General features: G+C 33.8%; 1 protein-coding gene across 1 annotated transcript; it reads left to right on the top strand.

Moving 5' to 3' along the window:
* Positions 1–7,430: 7,430 nt before the first annotated feature.
* On the top strand, positions 7,431–19,779 carry LOC128553282 (D-aspartate oxidase-like; the record flags this gene model as incomplete). The annotated part of the gene is given in 9 exon segments (XM_053534413.1): positions 7,431–7,488; positions 7,491–7,626; positions 11,208–11,262; positions 11,840–11,941; positions 12,193–12,254; positions 13,522–13,639; positions 14,899–14,997; positions 15,361–15,445; positions 19,769–19,779. Coding segments are annotated over 9 exon segments (726 nt in total), but the record flags the coding sequence as incomplete, so codon positions are not given.
* Between the last annotated feature and the right edge of the window lie 1,871 nt (positions 19,780–21,650).

The following is a 21,650-nucleotide window of genomic DNA, read 5'->3' as shown; positions in this document are numbered from 1 at the left end:
ATTGATTATTATGACTAATTAATTGCCTAAATGAAAATTGTATAAATGGATACTTAAAGGCAATATCTATTTTAGGGATATTTGTCTAAGAATGAATGTGATATTAATAAGGATGAATGTGATATTAATTATTATGTGATAGTGTAAATTATATTTTGATGTTGTTGTTTTTCAGAAGGCCACATTTAAAATTAAGATGTATCATTTGTACTTTGTACTGGGGCCGTATTCATAAAGCATCTTAAGTATAAGTATAAGAAATTGATTATTTACTTAAGTATTACTTAGGTAAGAAATTTATTTTACTTAAGTATATTTGTTATTCATAAAACAACTTAATAAGTAATTCTTGGCTTTTATTGTGGACGAAAACATTAAAAAACCAACATTAATTTCAGAGAGATACAACATGCACAATTATGTTTAAAGTGCTTTTATCTGAAAAACAACACTTTAATCATCGTACTCACGACGCCATTTTGTTTTCTGACTTAAGGTATTGGATCCGTAATAGAGTATCTCCTTTTTGAAGAGTATTCAATTCCTACCATAAACCTACTTTGACTGCAATTTTCAGGAGGGCGTAGGTTCAAACCCCACTGGGACCAAATTTTTTTTCTCCATGTTTTCCTTTTTTTCTAGTAAGTTTTTACTTCTTTCAAGACTAATTATGGATGAATTGTACAAAAGTGGAAAATTTTCATTTTATAGGCGATTTTTTGCTGTTTAATGTGAATTTACTTCTGAATCAGGAGGGGTAGAGTTAGACCTCTTTGAAAATACTGAGTTACGTGCGGTAAAAGTTCTCTATTTTGCCTTCATTCCTTAAATTACATGTTATGGAAGAAATGCAGGTAGGTTTTACTATTGCCCCATGGTTATTTTTGAATAAAGTGAGCAAAATTCAAAACAGACCCACCGGATTCGACCTTAGTTTTTCAATGTTGGAGTTAGAATTCTGTCTCATTAAATCTGTTTACTTGAGGCACCCTAGAAAAAATTGATTTTTAAAGTTTTATTTTGTGTTTTATAATTGTTTAACAATAGTTTGATGTTTCTGTTATCAAAATTAATGTTGTAATGAATTCTCTGCAAGCGTTTTAGATAGTGACCATCACATTGAATTTTGTCTCTTCCTGAGCGTGAGGAAATACCATATATTATGCAAAATTTACAAAAAACAGCACGGTGAGATTTGTTTAAAATTTGCAACACAGTGTGAAACATGGTCAACTTTAAGAATATACCAAGCAAATGCCATTTTTAAAACATTACTATTAGGGGTCCAATACCTTAAGTCATTTCTTACGTATCTTAAGTTTAAGCTGTTTTATTATAAGGACTTAAGTTTTTACTTAGACTTAAGCTGAAATCACCACAAACTTAAGTAAAATCTTAAACTTAAGTCAAAACTTATACTTAAGACGCTTTATGAATACGGCCCCAGATCTATATCTTCATGTGCTTCCTTCTATAAATAAAGATGTTATCATTATTATTATTATTATTACTATTATTATTATTATTATTATGTACCATGATTTTTTCAGTTGTTTATCTAAAGGAAAATTCGAAGCACGCATGTTAGATTTTTAATCACACTCAACTCAACATATATTTTGCTTTTTTAACAAAAAAAAAACGCCACAAGAAACTGGGGTAGTAGTGTAGGGAGATTCGAATTTCATACGTATACGTCTACGTGTGCCATCTGTCACGCACCAGTCAAAGAGAAACAAATCTCGTCATAAATAATACGTTAAAAACACATGATTTGTTTGTTTGTTTTGGGTTTAACGCCGTTTTTCAACAGTATTTCAGTCATGTAACGGCGGGCAGTTAACCTAACCAGTGTTCCTGGATTCTGTACCAGTACAAACCTGTTCTCCGCAAGTAACTGCCAACTTCCCCACATAAATCAGAGGTGGAGGACTAATGATTTCAGACACAATGTCGTTTATCAAATAGTCACGGAGAACATACGCCACGCCCGAGGATCGAACTCACGACCCCGCGATCCGTAGACCGACGCTCTACCTACTGAGCTAAAAACACATGAAGAAACGAAGAAACAAACTGGAAGGTGTATAGAAACAAACTGGAAGTTGTATAGATGTATTTGATTAACTAATTTCAGAACATATACTAATACATAGATTATTCAATTCTTGTAATTTTGTACGTACCCGTACACGTAAACGTATAAGAATCTCAAGGACAGCTGTCAGTGGGAAAATCCATGAACTTCACGATTTGTTCGTGCTACACTGGAATGCTACCAATACTGCTTCTACCTTTCATTTACTACAATCATTTCCTTTCGAAGTTCACGAAATTGGATGGCCGCAGGTCTATGTCTTATTGAAAAGAATGACCAACACAGTATTCTTACTATAAGTATATGTTTATTATTTGAGTGCGCTTTAACAACTGCCGAAGCAGATATCCCAAACTGGGTGTATAAAATATACGCATGCGCTGTGAGATACTACATTATCTACATAATGATACATAAGACGCTGAACTTAGAGGCACCACAAAATAACTGTATTCCTTTGTATTTGCATGTTGGTCATTATACATGCTTTGCATGAAGAAAATGAGAAATAACATGTATCTTATTACAAGGTAACGACAATGTGTTTAATGTCTTAACATTTTATTGAATTAATGTAGCAATATGTACATAATTCAGTGTGGTAAGTTAAATTTCAATCACATTTCGTTTCTACAGTGAAAGATAGTTATTCATCTATATCTTAAAACTATGCTGCGAAGAGATTGACTGAATAAGTTTACAGATGAAGTTGTGAAAACACATTTATTCAGGAAGGGCCTAAATTGTCCACCTGAAAATAGCTGTATATTACCTGTATTATAAGAATGATTTTCATGAAGTTTTTGTGGGTGAAAAAGTAGGGCACTATGTCGTGGTGGGTCTTTAAAGTTTAAAGTAATAACAGGCAATAATGCGGCAAAGTAAACAGTTAGACCACATTGTAACGCTTCATGTAAAACAAGTGAACCAAAACAAATGTCACAAACATGCCAATTCACTCCTTTGCCAATCCTTAAGCGTTGATAACATTACTAATGCATTTCGAGTTTATTACATAAAATAAAATAAAATATTACCGTATCTGTTTTTAATTTCAGTGAACTTTTTATGTTTATTGTTTTCCCAGTTACTTGCTGAATATATACGAAATGTCAGTTACTTGCTGAATACAAAATGTCAAGTAACATACTTGCTATGTCAGTTACTTGCTGTATATATACAAAATGTCTGGAGAACAAACTACACGTATGAGGATTTAGGGCTCAGTGGCTCGACATGCGCTCCGGCGGTCGTCAGCCCCTTGGTCCCCGGTGACAACCCTAGGGCGGATGCTGTCTCAGACTTGATGCATGTACATGTGCGTCTTGTCCAGGACGGACATCTTCTCTGAGGCAGCGCCGGAGCTCAGTGAGACGGACGACTGCCGGAGCGTTTCGAGCCACTCGGTAACTCGGCCCAGACACGTTAAGACGCTTTATCCTACATACGAATCGGATCTCCTATATCATTCATTCTAACCGTGTACTTATAAAGATGTTTAAAAAAAGGAAAACAGTTGAAAGGTTTGTGTTTATGAATATGATATTCAAAATTATATTTCGTTAAATTTATTTAATTGTGTTTTCATATAATCAATTTGATGTATATATAAGGCGGCATATACGTAATTTGTAATAAACTTTGATAAATGTATTCTAAAGGCATAATATATAAACAATATATATGCTTTATATGAAAATTTATAAAAATTAAACTTTGCTATAAATACCTCAACTATTTTAAGCGGTGCGCCGTATTTATAGTTTATTTCTATATATAACTTTTCGTAGTATGGTCTATTCTCGAAATAGAATTCCGGTTTCTCCATCCTTTTTGATCCATTTAGAAGTACTTCTTTATAAAAGTATACTGTATTTTATTTATTTTTCTGCCTAGTATGCAATTGACCATATTTGTTGTTATTATATGTATTTCGTACACACGTCTTTGCATTGTGTACTCTAACAACTGTAAAAAAATAGGTTGTATAAATCAGCATTATCATGATTGGTTAAGTGTGCACTAAATAATTCAGTTCAAACCCATAGAAGATACAAGGAAGTTTTATTGCATTGGTCCTGTGGTAGATTACATTCACAGGTTGTAGATATCTTCACATTGATCATGGGGGTAAGGGGCCCCAAAAAAATCTTGAAAGACGCACTGATACCAGTACGAGAAACATTATTTATAAAGTGTACTCGGGTATTCGTAACAAATTTTCAGAAAATAAAAATTAAACTTGTGCTTCAACATGTACAATTTCGATTTTATACATTCATGACTAGAAAATAAATTGTCAGTAATTATCTGATTTATGAAATAGCACTTGCATTTCCTAACATATAAATTTTCTCGAATACCATTCGGCTATTTTGAGTCATATCCGGGTATTCCGTTTTGCTGAACATTGCTGTTTTTCATTGTTAAATCTAGATGTCAACTATGGACATTTGTTTAGTGAGACAGGCTTTGGAATGCTATGTTAACGAAAAGGTTTAAATTTTAAAAATTAAAACAATAAAAAAATATAATTTGTTATTCTTATAACTGAAACAAACCATTAGTCAATGAAGCACATAACAGCATGTTTAATGGTCCAAACTAACATAACTACTGATGTGAATTCAAGACATTTTCACATGAATGGAATATCACTTGTGAATATTTAAGGGTGATGAAGGAGTATTGAGACACAAGTAATGAAAAAACAACTGTTTGGTATAGAATACGACAGAAGAAAATAATTTGATGATTCGAAATACCCCATATTTAATGATTTGTTGTTAATATAAAAAACCTTTTTTATCAATTCACGTACTCACACTGGATAAGCGGCCCGCTGACACCCGCTGGACAAAAAAAAACGCTGGAAAAATAACCCCGGAGTAAATGGGTAGGTAGCGTTTTTGATTGATTTCCGTTGATATGAAGCCAATCCTTGATATTCAACTTGGCAGTTTTGTTAAGTAATGGACGTGGCTTTCATTTCCAATTTCTGGTCGGAAAACGATCGTTATATTTACAGAAATTCTCTAACAATTACTTCGATCTGAAAAATCTGACAAAACTCCAAATTTTTACGCAAATGTCTTTGTTAATGAACAATCTGTGAATACGGCCGCTAATACTGTCGCTGCACTCGGCTGTTGACGTTTATCTCCGATGTCTATATGCATCTCTTTGTATGAAAAACGTATTATTGGTAGTGAACTTACCAAAACCTAATCAATTATAAAACTGACTCTGTTTTATTTCAAGCGGCTTTGTCAAATATAACTGTAATCCTTCGCACCCTGGTTAAGTTTTTACCAAGCACTCGGGTCATTGTCATTTCTTCACCATACGAAAGATACTGGCAGTACTATAGAAAGTTTTGTTTAGTTTGTTCAGGTTACAGTCACACTGTTATAATTTAGATCGTATGGTGTCTTATCCAGCTTTTGACAGTGGAGGAAGACACTCCGGACTACTGTAGAAAGTACTTTTATCGCGGATTTTGCAAGTTTAAATGATTACTTCTGGTAGTCATTCCTTTGAATAACTTTTAATATAAATTGAATTTAATTTATTATGTCATACATTTAATATTACAATTTAATTCATACATATGCTAAGATGAATGAATCATATCTTTAATGCATTTCTACCTTAAATATTGATATTTCCTCTGACGTATTTTGTTAGAGAACCTGCTCTTCTGTGTACTTTTAAAACTTGAACGTGCAACAAATGATGTATAATCTCGTCGTATGTTTTAAATCCACAAAAATAATAACAATTACACAGTCGTATGTTTTAAATCCACAAAAGTAATAACAATTCGACAGTTACTTACATTTTTCTTTTTTACAGTAATTATTTGTGGTTCTATTACCAGAGACCGATCCTCATTCACCCCTGTAGATGTTAGACTATTTTTTGTTGTAACATGGCTTCATTTGAAAGGGATAGAATACTTCCAACACTTATATCACACTGTTCTAGAATAACATGTGGAGACCTTGGCAAGTTAGTGTTCATGCTTTCCAATTGTTAGAGAAGTCTGCGGGTGAAAACAGTAATTACTGTCTAAAAGATTTCGTTTCAAACGTTTAAAAATATAAACATACATTTTTGGACTGAGGGTCTACGGCGTGATATTCAAGTGAGCAGCACTATAAAGTTGGGCATTGTGCTGGCTCCTTCAAGTAGGTACCTAGACACCGTCGTTTATATGTGAATTAGGTGGTATTTAAGAATAGCTTCCTTTAGATTTTAAACAAAGTATTGCAGATTTATCTAACATAAAATCAATCAAACGAAATATCAGTATCATTATTCACATTCGTGCATTACATGATAATGCAGTTTCAAAAAGCATTTTAAAAATAATTGCTGTAACTGTTTATAAATTCCGAGCAAATATTAATGTTATCAAGTACCCCGCCCATCTGCTGTAACATTGCGAATACATTTTCGTGTTTGGAATCCCTATGATTTTTTTATTCTTGTTTCCGAGTATGAGATACACGTGTTTGGTGTTCAGCCCATATTAACTCATATGCGGGTGTTTGTTTTAGAAATATGTATTTATAGATTTAACTAGAAATTCTGTAATGTTCTAAATTTTGACACCTATGTTCGGAATTTTGACACACCAACCCTTTCTGACAAAGATGGTAAAATACTTACGTAGCCTACGAGTACTTTCAAAAAATCTTAAATTATTTTTTTCTGATATTCAAAGCAAATATTTATACCACAGTATATCAGTAGTAGAACAATACAGCATATGGTCCACAACAACGGCCACTAGATGTTAGGTCTACTTCAGAATTTAAACTGTGCCATGATATTTTTTAGGACTTTTTCAGTGTTTCATTTCCTTACATTATTCTACACCAAAAATATTTATGTTGGTATTAGTTTAACCCCAAACGTTAAACTGGCCAGTAATGCAATATTAGCTTTCGGGCATCATTGCTAATGCACCAAAAGGAAGACTTCGAGCATGATAATATTTTTGAAGTACGGATGTGCAGCCCTTTTAACGATGGCCGATTAAACAAACAGAGGTTTTATTTGTACAAAATGTACACAACACTTCCTTTATATAATTTCTTGACGTTCATTCCGTTTTAAAAGAAACGTTCGTCCAAACTCATTTTGTCAACTTGTTTATTAACGTTACTAGTGTTAAGGTATGACGATAACACAAAGTCAAGATAAGAGCCTATTTCGCTATGTAACTGCATGTTAAATTGCATGTGTAACCTCTATTCGTTATCAGGCATAAATACTGTGTAACCCATTTAAATTAGAAAGTGTTGTGATGTGCTGTTAGTGTAGTATGGGTGTAAAAATTGTAGTTTTAGGGGCAGGGGTAGTCGGATTATCAACTGCAGTAAATATCAGAGAAGCATACCTAATGCATGTGTTAAGGTTATCGCGAATAACTTTTATGAAGGCACAACAAGCTATGGTTCTGGCGGATTGTTTATCCCGACCTCACAAACTCAATATGGATCAGACGTTGAAAATTTGAGGCAAGATCTATATTTAAAGGAACATTGATCTTAAATATCAGAGATATCAAACTGTTTTGTTAAGCTTATTTATTTTGTAAAATGATAACGTTTTAGTGTTTAGCAGCAGCAGTATGTAAGATATTCAATGACAAATGGCAAATAAAAAACTTCTCCATGTGCGATTTCGGCATTCCCTGGCGGCTATTTCGGAAGCATTTTGCACATTGTTCTATATACATATCCGACGAATTCCGATTGCATAACGTGAATACGTAAACACACGGACATAGCCGAGTGTCATTAAGAGGTGGAGTGTAACGCTTTATGAAATTTTGTTTAACCCTTACCCTGCTAAATTTCTAAAATGGACTGGTCCATCATTCAATTTTGGCAATACCATTTATTAATCGAAGATGAGTTCATTGAAAATTTACTAACTGAATAGCGAATAGAGCAGACCATGATCAGACTGCACGAATGTGCAGACTGATCGTGGTCTGCACTGGTCGCAAAGGCAGAATCACTTGCCGCCAGCAGGCTTAAGGTTAACTATATTTTCAATGGTTTGTAGCTTGTGCTATATTTAGAAACAAATTAAACCTATAATTTTTTAAAGGTCTTTTAAATCAGACAATTATATCAAACAAAATAAAATATAGAGCTGATGACTTCAAAAGATATAGTTTACTAAAGGAATACAAAAACTTACCAAAGTTTCACTACATTTTATGCAATCTGACTAAATTCATCTTCTGTAAAATCGGATTTCTATTTTTTTTATTCCCACCAATCTATTCTTATTTGAACCAATCAGACGAGATTAAAGGGACTGGACTCAGATTTTGGCTAAAATAGAGTTTCTTTAGAATAAAAGTTTCATTATATTATGAACATCAAAACATGAGATTTTATTTCTAAACTATCTTTAAACAAGATGGCGCTAGGTCGCTCACCTGAGAAACACACCATAACAGTGTAAACATGTTTTACCTAGTGATTTCACGGAAACAAATATTCTGACCAATTTTCATTAAGATTGGACCAAAACTATGGTCTCTTAAGTGTAAACAAGTATTTTCTTCAACTTGACCTAGTGACCTAGTTTAGGAGCCAAGATGATGTACATTCGAACTTGACCTAGATTTGATCAAGGCAATCATTCTGACCAAATTTCATCAACATCAATTGAAAATACAGCCTCTATTGCACATAAAACATTTTTTCTTTGATTTGTCCTAGCGACCTAGTTTTTGACCTCAGATGACCCATATTCAAACTTGATCTTAATTTCATCAACACTATCATTCTGACCCATATTCAAACTTGATCTTAATTTCATCAACACTATCATTCTGACCAAATTTCATGAAGATCAATTAAAAAATACAGTTTCTATCGCATACACAACGATTTCTTTGTTATGACTTAGTGACCTAGTTTTTGACCACAGATGACCCATGTTCTAATTTTAACTAGATTTCATCAAGGCAATCATTCTGCCTAAATTTTTTGAATATTTTATGTAAAATGCAGCCCCTATTGTGTGCACAAGGTATTTCTTTAATTTAACCGAGTGACCTAGTTTTTGACACTAGATGACACATATTCATTTTCCACCTAGATTTCATCCAGTCAAACATTTTGATTAAATTTCATGAAGATCTGATGTAAAATGCAGCCCCTATTGCATACAAAAGGGTTTTCTTTGATTTGACCTAGTGACCTAGTTTTTGACCTCAGATGATCCATATTCAAACCTGACCTAGATTTCATCAAGGGAATCATCCTGACCAAAATTCATGAAAATCAAATGAAAAATACAGCTTCTATCGCATACACAAGGTTTTTCTTAGATTTGACCTAGGGGCCTAGTTTTTGACCTCAGATGACCCATTTTCAAAATCAACCTAGATTTCAACAAGGTAATCATTCTGACCAAATTTCATGAAGATCAGCTAAAAAATACAGCCTCTATCGCATACAAAAGGGTTATTTTATTTGACCTAGTTACCTAGTTTTTGTCCCCAGAAGACCCATTCTCAAACTCTGCCTAGATTTTGTCAAGATCATCATTCTTACAAAATTTCATGAAGATCAGTTAAAAAATACAGCCTATTATCGCATACACAATGTTTTTCTTTTATTTGACCTAGTGACCTAATTTTTAAACTCAAATGACCCATTTTCAAACTCTGCCTAGATTTCATCAAGGTAATCATTCTGACAAAATTTCATGAAGATCAGGTGAAAAATACAGCCTCTATCGCATACACAAGCTAAATGTTGACAGACGACAGACAGACAGACAAACATCTAGCGATCACAACAACTCACAGGTGAGCTAAAAATAGGGAAATCAAGAGAAAATCACGCCCCATTCGGGAATTGAACCCGGGCCGCCGCGGCAGTAATTATTTTCCTGATTTCTTCACCAGTACACCACAGAGAAACACGTACTTATCGATGGTTATATTTAAGGCACTTTACCTCCAGTACCCCTACAAACGCTTTTCAATTTTGAATGGATAAAATAAGAAAAACAATTAATTCTCCTGTGTTTCTACTATAAGCTTTCTTATTAGATTTATAAACCAACCCGTACGTGATACTTCTAGCATTCACATATATCAAAAACCGAAATCCCAGGTTAAATATAGATTTTTTTTAAACTTCTACTTTCACTTTCAAAATGTTGAAAGCAATGATCTGATTGGTGAAGGTCACAAACGCCTGTCGTCAGATCCAATGCGTAGCGTTAACTGGAGATGATTTTAATCAAAATGAATTTTATGCAGTATTTTCTTCTTGATGGAGTCACAGTTTTTTGACATCTGTTTTCAAATTATTTATATGGTCTGTTTTGCATGGTTAATTGTGTATTACCCACTGTCGTACATATGGGCATGAATCTAATTTGAAAATAGAAACCGAAAAACTTTGACATAGTTCCTTTAGCTGGATATAGTGTATAAAATACCGTTAAACGTTTGGATACATTGGGTGATCCTAGGTCAAAAACTGAAGATTGGCACGATATTCTCATCGCTTTTGTGACCTGTATCTTTCTATAGCCATACGCTCCGAGGTCAGTGTCAATTTATCTGTCTCGATATCTAAAAGACCTTTACAAAAATATGTAGGTATATATATTTATTTCTAAATGTATTTACCATATTTATTTCTAATCACTGAGGCCGCACATTATAAGACGTTATCGTATGCTTATAATTATAAGAGGATACATTTGCGATGTGAGAAGGCTCATAATCTTATTTGTATGAAAGACCATTGTCAAATTTGAAATGTCAAATGCTCATTGTTCAATGCAAAATGTGATCAACGCTTAGCTATTATTTCAACCAAGATTTCAAAATCGCGTAGAGCTGCCGAAATAGACAAATACATCATGTCATTGACCTTCAGTATATAACTTTTTCTCTTCTCTAAAGGACTCTTTTAAAACAGAGTTTCTGTATTTTGCATTTAGAATTTAGAATTTTGTAATTAGCAAGGCACACTTGACTTTCATATATTTGAGATTAAAGAATTTGATATACCAGTAAATATGTAAAGGATGATATGTTGTGTAGTAATTACAGACTGAGAGACGGTGGTGGTCAGTTGGAAAAGAGAAAAATAACCCGTATGAATGAGGTATGTAGAAATCTCAGCCAGCATTATTGTAATAAGCGCAGTAATACTTATTTATGAGAATATCATATATAATTTCAAGATATGTTTGAATACTTTTGTCATACATTATGCCAAAGCTATATGTACTAGTATTATGTACAAGTTGTACTTTTGCGGTGTAATTTAGAAATGATCCTTTTTTGAACGAATATTTCGTCTCAACGTTACCATCAATTCTTTATTAACTACATTGACCACACAATCAGGAATTACAGAAATGAGTAATCAATGTGTAATGAGGTTATAACGAGAGAATCCTATTCATAAAGGCAAGGTTTAATTATGCGTACAATTACTACTTTTGTTATTTGTCATTCTGTCATTTGAATAAAAAAATGTAATGATCTTTTACAAAAAGCTAATCAATTTTCAAGAATATGTGTGTTTTAAAAATGATTATTTTTTTAAATGTTAGGTGTCTAATTTAAGAAGTCCACAGGTGTATCATAAATCATATTGTGATAATAAGTTAAAACATATTATTCATTTAAAAAGTCTGGAGGTTTGATTTGGGTTAATAAATTATTATGTTCTCAAGTTTGTAGATAAATGTGATGTTTTGATCAACTGTTGTGGCCTTGGCAGTAGAGAGCTAGTGGGAGACAAGCTCATGTTTCCTGCAAGAGGAGAAATCGTTAGGGTACAGTCTGTCATAGAATCATGTTCATATATTCTGAAACCCCACAATGTTTAAGTTTTATACTTTAGAGAAACGCATTATTCTTTACAGAAAAGTTACAAATATCACATCTTCTTGGATTTGTGCTATAAATATATATAAAGAGACAAATAAATCTTACGTTATTAAAATTGCATGTATGAAGAACAATCGCCTGAATTGTATGTTTTTGATATAAAAAAAAAACTAATTTTAATTGTTTTCGTGTCTAGGTGAAGGCACCCTGGATAAAGCACTGGGTAAATACGGATGATGTCACATACATGATTTCGGGGTAGGTTTAATCGTTGTTTTGGACTTAGATTTTAAGCAGTATCATAAAATGTCAATGTTCCAGTGCAAAACTAGCAGTTCAGGTGTTAACGGGGATCTGTCGTGTTACCGCCTAAAGGTCACCCAGGTGCCGAGTCTTTCATATTGTGTCTAAAAAATAATCAAATCAATTCAGCGAAGCAAAGTACTTTCTTTATATACACTGTTTTCTTATAGCAGTTTATCTAAATGATGGGCGGGTAATTTACGCGTCAAAGGCACCAAGCAAAGTTTAGTTCCGGTTTACGTTAGGTGTCTGAAGGGTGTATTGCATATTTCTTTTCCTCTAATAAATCTCAGTCACATCGAGCCTGCTATTTCTTTCTTTGGTTTAGATTTAAGCTTCCAAAAGATTGTCGTATAGATTTGATTTTATTATTACCTGTAGCGCAACATTGGTGCTTTCTTAATCTGGAACTACACCATAAGGAACAACTATCAAAATATATGAGTTTTATCTAGTTTTGCACAAATTATTATACATTTTGTAATTAATACACAGATGTAATTCATAAACTTTATACATTAAAAGTCGTTAAAAGTGCAAGAATCGTCACATACTTATGGTGAAAAGTGAAGTTTTTAAGCATCGGCAAAAAACACAAGAAAATCTCGTACGATTTTAAAGAAAATGTTATTTCGTTGCTATTTAGTGTTGCTAGGTTTATGTACATACATGTATATATATTTCTCATTAAATGACACATTTTAGACATATATGGCTAAATATACATGAATGAGGAAAGATTTCTCCTATGACGGTTTTAAGTAAATGTTGTTTGTCGGGATAAATTCAGCGAGGAAACGTTTCTGTTATGATTGTCTTTTTAAGTGGATGGTGATTTTCGTGACGTGAGGGATGCACCTGGCTGAGGTTCCTTTTATTTATACTGTCCTGATACTTTGTACATGATGGGGTTTAGTTTTCGCTTTAACCTCTCAAAATGTTGGTTTTGTCACTGACCGCCCAAAGGCGGTGCCCCACAGTGTTCTGTTATTTTCTCGTTGTGTCCATGTATTTAAGCGTACGATATATCTTATATATACTCGTTCATATTTTATATCATCTTCCAGTATACCTACACTAGTGTACGAATACAGTTTTAAGGAGCCGAATTCTCCGAACATGACTTCCTGTTGGATATTGTGCCGTTGGTTTTATACCCATCCTCGAAATAAACATATGTTATCAGTAACAGAATTGTTTTGTTGCTTTTTTACAAACTTAGGGAAAATGACATCGCTCTTGGTGGATTTAAACAAAACGGAAAGGAATCACTAAAGGTTGAGAGCAATGAGACAGAAGATATACTACAAAGATGTAGAAAACTCATACCTGGTCTAAAGGTAAGACATTAGATATTGCTACGAAATTTCTGCTTTGCAATTTTTTGTGTACCTATGTTTAATGTTGTCAGAAATATGTACGTTTATCGATACCTGTAGGAGAATGCGCTGGGTATTTAAATCAAGAAAATGTGTGTGATGTGTTTGCAAATGTGTTAAGTGGATGTCCAATTTAGATATTAAGTTTGCAGCATATCTTAAGTCATATTGTTTATGTTTAAAAAACCTGAAGATTTGGACGTTTAAAGTTTTGAAAATGTCGACTATTACAGAATCAAGCACCATGGAATAAAATCTTTCACACTAAGATTCACCTATTGCTAGTACCAGAAACTGAAAATTAGAATTTAATATATATTTGGCCTGAAAACAGTATCCGTGTAGTTTTTATCATTTTCTTGAATTTAAAGTTTTCATTTATTCATAAAAATGAAGAAAAAAAAGATTTCAAGGTTTTTACATGTTAAATAAATAGTGCCTTACTGACCATCTTATTTAACAAAAAAAGTAAAGCAAGCACAGTTTTTTGGTATTTGATTGCCTTTCAAATTACTAACATATTGCATGGAATATATTAAAGTTATTGCAGAATCAAACATAAGGATGCACATTTAAAAGCTGTATATCTCGTAACGATGTACAAAAGACGTTTTAAATGCCCACTGGTTTGTTATACTCACATAATAGTTCAATATTGAACACATCTGTTGCTAGATCACTGTAAATATCAGCTTTAAGAAACTTAAGCGTAACTTTATTCTTGGAATTCTCGTGTAGGCAGCAAAGGTTGATTCACCTATTGCTAGTACCAGAAACTGAAAATTAGAATTTAATATATATTTGGCCTGAAAACAGTATCCGTGTAGTTTTTATCATTTTCTTGAATTTAAGGTTTTCATTTATTCATAAAAATGAAGACAAAAAAGATTTCAAGGTTTTTACATGTTAAATAAACAGTGCCTTACTGACCATCATATTTAACAAAAAAAGTAAAGCAAGCACAGTTTTTTGGTATTTGATTGCCTTTCAAATTACTAACATATTGCATGGAATATATCAAAGTTATTGCAGAATCAAACATAAGGATGCACATTTAAAAGCTATATATCTCGTAACGATGTACAAAAGACGTTTTAAATGCCCACTGGTTTGTTATACTCACATAATAGTTCAATATTGAACACATCTGTTGCTAGATCACTGTAAATATCAGCTTTAAGAAACTTAAGCGTAACTTTATTCTTGGAATTCTCGTGTAGGCAGCAAAGGTTGATCACACGTGGGTTGGTTTGAGACCTTGCAGAAAGGGGATAAGACTAGAAAAAGAGACTTTAAAGTTTGGAAACGGGACACTAGAGGTAAAGCTTTTATTATCAAACTTTATATATTATATCTGATATATCTTACACCTATGTTCTGTTAAATTTTATTTTTGTTTTATTACAAGGCTCATTAAGGACAGTCGGCTCATCAAGTTACTCGTGTACACTCGTGTTTAATATAAATGTTTTTTATAGAATCTAAATATGTGCATCGGATTCTCAAACCTAGAACAACATTAGCCATTCGAAATAAGAACGGTATTCGACTTTCGAAAAAAACATTCGAATCGAGAGCGATATGAAAACGATGGTATAATTGTATATGTTCGTGAAAATAAATTACTGTGGTGTGTCTAATTTGGCATTGTCAATATTGCTGTTGTTTTGCTTTACATTTAGGTAATCCATAATTATGGCCATGGTTCTGATGGCGTAGCTTTGTCATGGGGAACTGCACGGGAAGTTGTGGATCTGGTCAAGGAGTGCCTAGGACAACGTCAAGAAGTGATGTCCAAGTTGTGATCATTTTATCAATTAACCCCAGTAATTGTAAATGAGGTTCAAAACTGGTTACCTTTGTTATCTCATCCACGTAAGGGTTAGAAAGTCATCCCGTTTTAAACTTATTTTTCTTATTGACTAAAATGTCGTGTCTTTATTTTTCATTATTACAACTGAGCTCACGAACGAAAAATTGCGCTTTAGAATTTGTTTAGACATCCCAATTTTCATTTCATCCCTAAATAAACTGACAGTTTGTTTGTTTGTTAGTTTTTCCGGGGTGGGGGAGGGGGTTAACGCCGTTTTTTCAACAGTATTTCAGTTATGTAACGGCGGGCAGTTAACCTAACCAGCTTTCCTGGATTCTGTACCAGTACAAACCTTTTCTCCGCAAGTAACTGCCAATTTCCCCACATGAATCAGAGGTGGAGGACGAATGATTTCAGACACAATGCCTTTTATCAAATCGTCACGGAGAACATACGCTTCACCCAGGGCTCGAACTCACGACCCCTAGATCCGTAGATCTGCGCTCTCCCTATTGAGCTAAGCGCGGGCTAAAATAAATAAACTGACAGTGTTGGGATGTATGTGAAACCAATGGTTTAAAATATCATGTATTACTAGCATTGTTACATATAAACAATTTTAGTGGATATTTTTTTCTAACATGATGCTGACTTTACATGTATCGGTTAGCAGAAAATTAACATAGAAATATTTATCAGCCACAAGGTTGTCAACAAAACACTTGTCTAAATTTGTATTTTCATTACTGTAGTAATGCATAACTATCTATCATTTAATCAATTCACTATCTAAGTAGTAGTATTTTAGTGAGAATTCGCATCATAAAAATGATACAGTTAAATAAGTGTGTTTGGAAAAAGGCAGCTGAATTCCGACATATTAACATTGTATATTGGCGGGGAACATTTCACCCAGACTTACTGTTTTGGAGGGCATGAAAGTATATAGTTAGGGTGTCGTTTTCCTCTTCTTTGTTGCACTAGCTATCGACAAAGTTAAATGTGTGTAAACAAATTCTAAAATATTTATTTTAATTCATATCTGTTATCATTTCCCAGTAGCTCACATGATGAAAAAAATGTCTGGAGAACTAACTATACGTATGAGGATTTAGGGCTTAGTGACTCTCCAAGCTGCTGCGGTGGGTGTCCGTCCCTCGGGCTCTGGTGAGTCTACAGGGCAGGAGCTGTCTCGGGCAGGACGCATGTACATGAGTGCGTTCGTCCTCGGATAGTTCTCTTCTTTGAGGCTTCACCGAGGCTCTGGTGAACGGACAATACTGCATATGCGTTTTGCCTGGGATGGCCATCCTCTCCGAGGAATCGCTGATGCTTGAGTGAACGGAGACTTGCTGCAACAGTTTGGCTCACTCAGTTGCTCGGCCCAGACGCGAGAAGACGCTTTATCCTACATACGAATCGGATCTCCGCAAATGTTTAGACCACCCGTTTACTTATATTATCGCTTAAATAAAATAAAACAGTTGAAAAGCTTATGCTTATGAATATTACATTCATAGTGAAGTTTGACAAACTTTCAGTTGATTATATATTGTTATAGTCAATCATATATAGATATATGTGGCGACATATACGTAATTTGTAATGCACTTCAATAAACGTTTCATAATTGCTCAAGTGATATGTTTTGCATGAAAGTTTTTTTTTTAAATGTTGAAAATGAGCTATTAATAGCTAACCTATTAATAAATCAAGTAGCAAACTATATCTATTTCGACTGATAGCATAATTTAAATATCCAACTGATAACATGATCTCGTTGATTTTATGACTAACAGTTAAAGCGTGTATTTCATAAAGTATTTTATCAGTTTCATGCAGTTTTAGCCAAACCGTACCATTGTATCATGATATTGTGTGTGCTGCATTGGTCTTTTTTCGCATTAGATATGTAGGCAAAGAATAAGAAGGAATATTCAAAATGCTACATTTAACAACCCTTCTATCGCAAAACATAAATATATCGATTGCTTTAAATGATTTTTTTGAGCCGCACCATGAGAAAACCAACATAGTGCATTTGCGATCAGCATGGATCCAGATCAGCCTGCGCATCCGCGCAGTCTGGTCAGGAGCCATGCTGTTCGCTAACGGTATTAATTGCAATAGGCTTTGAAAGCGAACAGCATGGATCCTGACCAGATGCATAGGCTGGTCTGGATCCATGCTGGTCGCAAATGTACTATGTTGTTTTTCTCATGGTGTGGCTAAAACTTTTAATACTAAAATTCATAAAACGTACAACATCATCATTATTTTGTCAAAGCTACAAAAGTAGTTTTTGGGAAAGGAAGTATCGTGTGCCGTTTCGTCCAGTTACAGAATCGTTCACAGAACTCAGCTTTTTGGAATGCCATCCCCCCACCCCTCAGTATATATATATAAAATGCAACTGAAGTAAAACATTTTAAATTCTAATATCTACAATGGAGCAAATTTCATAGTAGCCAGCTTCTCTCCTGAGTTAAAACACGGCTGTGATGTAATCCTTTGTTAGTTTTGTCCATTATATTGGTTATTGTACCGATACCGTTCTAAACACACGATTATTTTACTATACCTGTCCATTATTAACCTGTAACTGTCCATTCTTAAAATAATGGATACTTTAAGAATGGACAGGTACAGGTTAATAATGGACAGGTATAGTAACAACCTTGTACGTTGAGAGGGTGTGAGTACATCAACCTATGTAATTCGAAAGTTTCAAAATATAAACTGCAACGTTTTACAGAACTTCTAACTGCAATAAAACAAGAGCTGTCTAATGACAGCGCGCTCGACTATTCGAAGAATTAATTGAAGAATATGGTCAAAATATTTCCACGGATATTCAGACAAAAGAAATAAATAGATTAGACAAACAATGTTCCTGTATTACTTTGATTTCGATAAGTCTTGCACTAAATGGCAATATATGAGCCAATTTCAAAGTCCAAAAAGGGCCATAATTCAGTCAAAATAGTTATGTACTCTTGCCTACAGATGGAAATCATAATGATAAACAAGTGTTCAAAGTTTAAAAGCCATATGTCAAATAGTTTTGACAAAACATGGACTTGTATGAAAACAGAACCAATTTCAAAGTCCAAAAAGGGCCATAATTCAGCCAAAATAGATGACAGAGTTATGTTCTCTTTCCTACAGATAGAGACTGTTATACTAAACAAGTGATAAAAGTTTCAAAGCCATATGTCAAACACTTTTCAAAAAATATGAACTGGTACGAAAAACTTAACCAAGATTTCTAAGTCAAAAGGGGCCATAATTCAGCCAAAATCCTTGATGGAGTTATGTACTCTTGCCTATAACTGGACATGGTGATGGTAAACAAGTGTTGAAAGTTTCAAAGCTTTATCTCAAAAGACTTTGTCAAAATATGAACTGGTACGAAAAACTTAACCATGATTTCTAAGTCAAAAGGGGCCATAATTCAGCCAAAATCCTTGATGGAGTTATGTGCTCTTGCCTATAACTGGCCATGATGATTGTAAACAAGTGTTGAAAATTTCAAAGCTTTATCTCAAAAGACTTTGTCAAAATGTGGACTGGTACGAAAAACTTAACCCAAGGTGTGACGCCGACGCCGACGCCGTGGTGAGTAGGATAGCTCTACTTATTCTTCGAATAGTCGAGCTAAAAACCTGAAGAGGAACGTATGACCTTAACCCTAATCGCCCCACAAATTATCAGTCAAATGAAAATCAAACAATTTGCCAAAAGTAAATACAGAATGTTAGTTTAAATCTTCAACCTTTAGAAAGTAGATAAGTCCTCTTTGTGTACTCCTAAAGCGCAATAGAAAAGTATCACAGATATACACCTGGTATGGCATGTCGAAAGTGTGTGTGTGTGTGTGCGGGGGGTGGGGCATAATTTTGTTAAATTGCAAAAAGGGTTATGGAACCTGTACAATGTATATCAGCTCATAACAATTGACAATTGTGTAAGTTTCAATCCATTCCCATGAGTGGGTACTGAGATACCAGCTAACATACAAAAATTTAACAAGCAACTGCTTAGTCGAAAAAATGGCATAATTTTGTGAGTTATGGAACCTGAGCCCTGCATGTCAGATCATCACAATGAACAAGTGTGTGACGTTTCAATCCATTTCCATTAGTAGGTACTGAAGTATTAGCTTACATATAAAACCTTAATAAAAAGTTATACAAAATACAGTTATGGAACCTGTGCAGTGTAAGTCAATTTATCACAGTGAATTAGTGTGTGAAGTTTCAATCCATTCCCACAAGTGGTTTCTGAGATACCAGCTTACATACAAAAACTTAACCAAATCGGGACGCCGACGCATGGATAAAATAAAAAGTGGAAAACCACAGGTCGCCTAACACGACATAAACGAAAATGTTGCAGGCTCGGTTTGATTGAGCCTGTGTATGGACGGTAGTGGAAGTGCAAGCTCCCGTCGACGCCCTGTAGCCCCGGGTTGAGCAGAACTCAACATTTACACATGTTATAAGTACAAGAATGTAATTTGGAGACATCCGCAGATGTATTCATACGACGGTGCACATGGAACCTTCAACGATGCACAGAGTGCAATTCCATGAAAACCGGCGTAAGGTACCCAGATAAAATAATGGCTGTGCCCTAAACGAGAAAACAATGGGCAGAATTAAACAAACTGGAGTCTAACAGCTCCACCTATTCTTTGAATAGTCGAGCTAAAACACAATTTTCCTTTCTTTTTCAAATGCTGCAGACCTACTAAGTATCTTTCTCACGCACTGTTCGTGTAAAATTTGTTAAATTTGTGCCATAACTGACATTTGTTGCAGTCCTACCAAGAAATGTGCAATTTCACCTTTCTACTACTAAGACAAAAAAGAGGGAAAAAAACAACGTCAAGTTCCCTAAAGTTTTACTGCACGTTTCGGTATTACAGGAAAATTTGGCCGTAATGATCTTAATTAAAGTTGAATACAATTGTCTTGCAATAACGGTATTATTTATTGTAATAACGAAATATTGTCTCGTAAAAACGAGATATGAGTCATAACGAGTAAAGATCACATGTGATACCGGTAATTTTCTTCTAATAAAATTGATAGAAGATCTCGTTATTACGAGATAAGAACGATTGTTTTCTAATAATGATATAAAATACATACATTTTAGAATGTCTTCACCTGGACCCGTCATTTATTAAATTACTTGATTTATATAACACTGCAAACTCAGCACGAACAAAGCATGGACAACTATTTATACATACATCATAAGGCCAAGTTAAATTTTACTTTTTGTAAAGGTACTTCAAATCATTTATAAATATGACAAAACGAGATATGTTCGAAACTTGAATACCATTAGTGTTTAAAAAACTTTTAACTGCAATAAATATTTATATGCAGTCTCTAATTTAAACTCTACTTGACTTGGTAATTTCATTTAGCACAGAGACACAAATCAATGAATTGTCTTTGCCTCAAAGAGGACAATATTAGAGACATTATATAATATCACGACAATCTTGATTTCTTCGTGAGGACCGTGTTTTAAGTCAGAGAAAAGCCTCAAACTATCCATTATGTGAAAGAATGGACAATCTCGGCGCGTTGCGCCTCGATTTGTCCATTCTTTCACATAATGGACAGTTTTCGGCTTTTCTCCTTTACATAATTTCTTTTCTTATTGATTATTTTGCTTTTTGCAACATATCTTTTGTAAATACATGTTATTGTTGAGGGCATCATGGAAGATTGGCTTGTTGAAATTTGTTCCCTCGTTAGATGAAATCTTTATTACTTTTTTTCTATCACGTGACGATACACTAGAAACCAGTATTTACTGTGGGATTCAAAATGCATTCACAGTTTCTTAAGTATATTTAGCTTACAAGTTTACAAGTTTTACAAGTTTATTTTCATATGTTTGGCCCATATGGGCATCAACATTTACAGTTTCCACAAAAACATGAAACGCAATGCTAAAAGTAGTTAGCTTACCATAAAGCATATTATACAATGTAAAATACCTTTAAACTTTCTAATATTGTAAAATGAAATAGCATTATTAAATGTTGCTAATGATAGTTAGTCTATCCACAACCACCTTTAACATTAACATATAAACATTCTGAGACTCATGTGCATAAAAAGACATAAACTATCA

This window comes from Mercenaria mercenaria, unplaced genomic scaffold (assembly GCF_021730395.1).
Source record: "Mercenaria mercenaria strain notata unplaced genomic scaffold, MADL_Memer_1 contig_3671, whole genome shotgun sequence".
Taxonomy (NCBI): domain Eukaryota; kingdom Metazoa; phylum Mollusca; class Bivalvia; order Venerida; family Veneridae; genus Mercenaria; species Mercenaria mercenaria.
The sequence above is the reverse complement of the archived record's forward strand: the minus strand, read 5'-3'. Positions and strand labels throughout refer to the sequence as shown.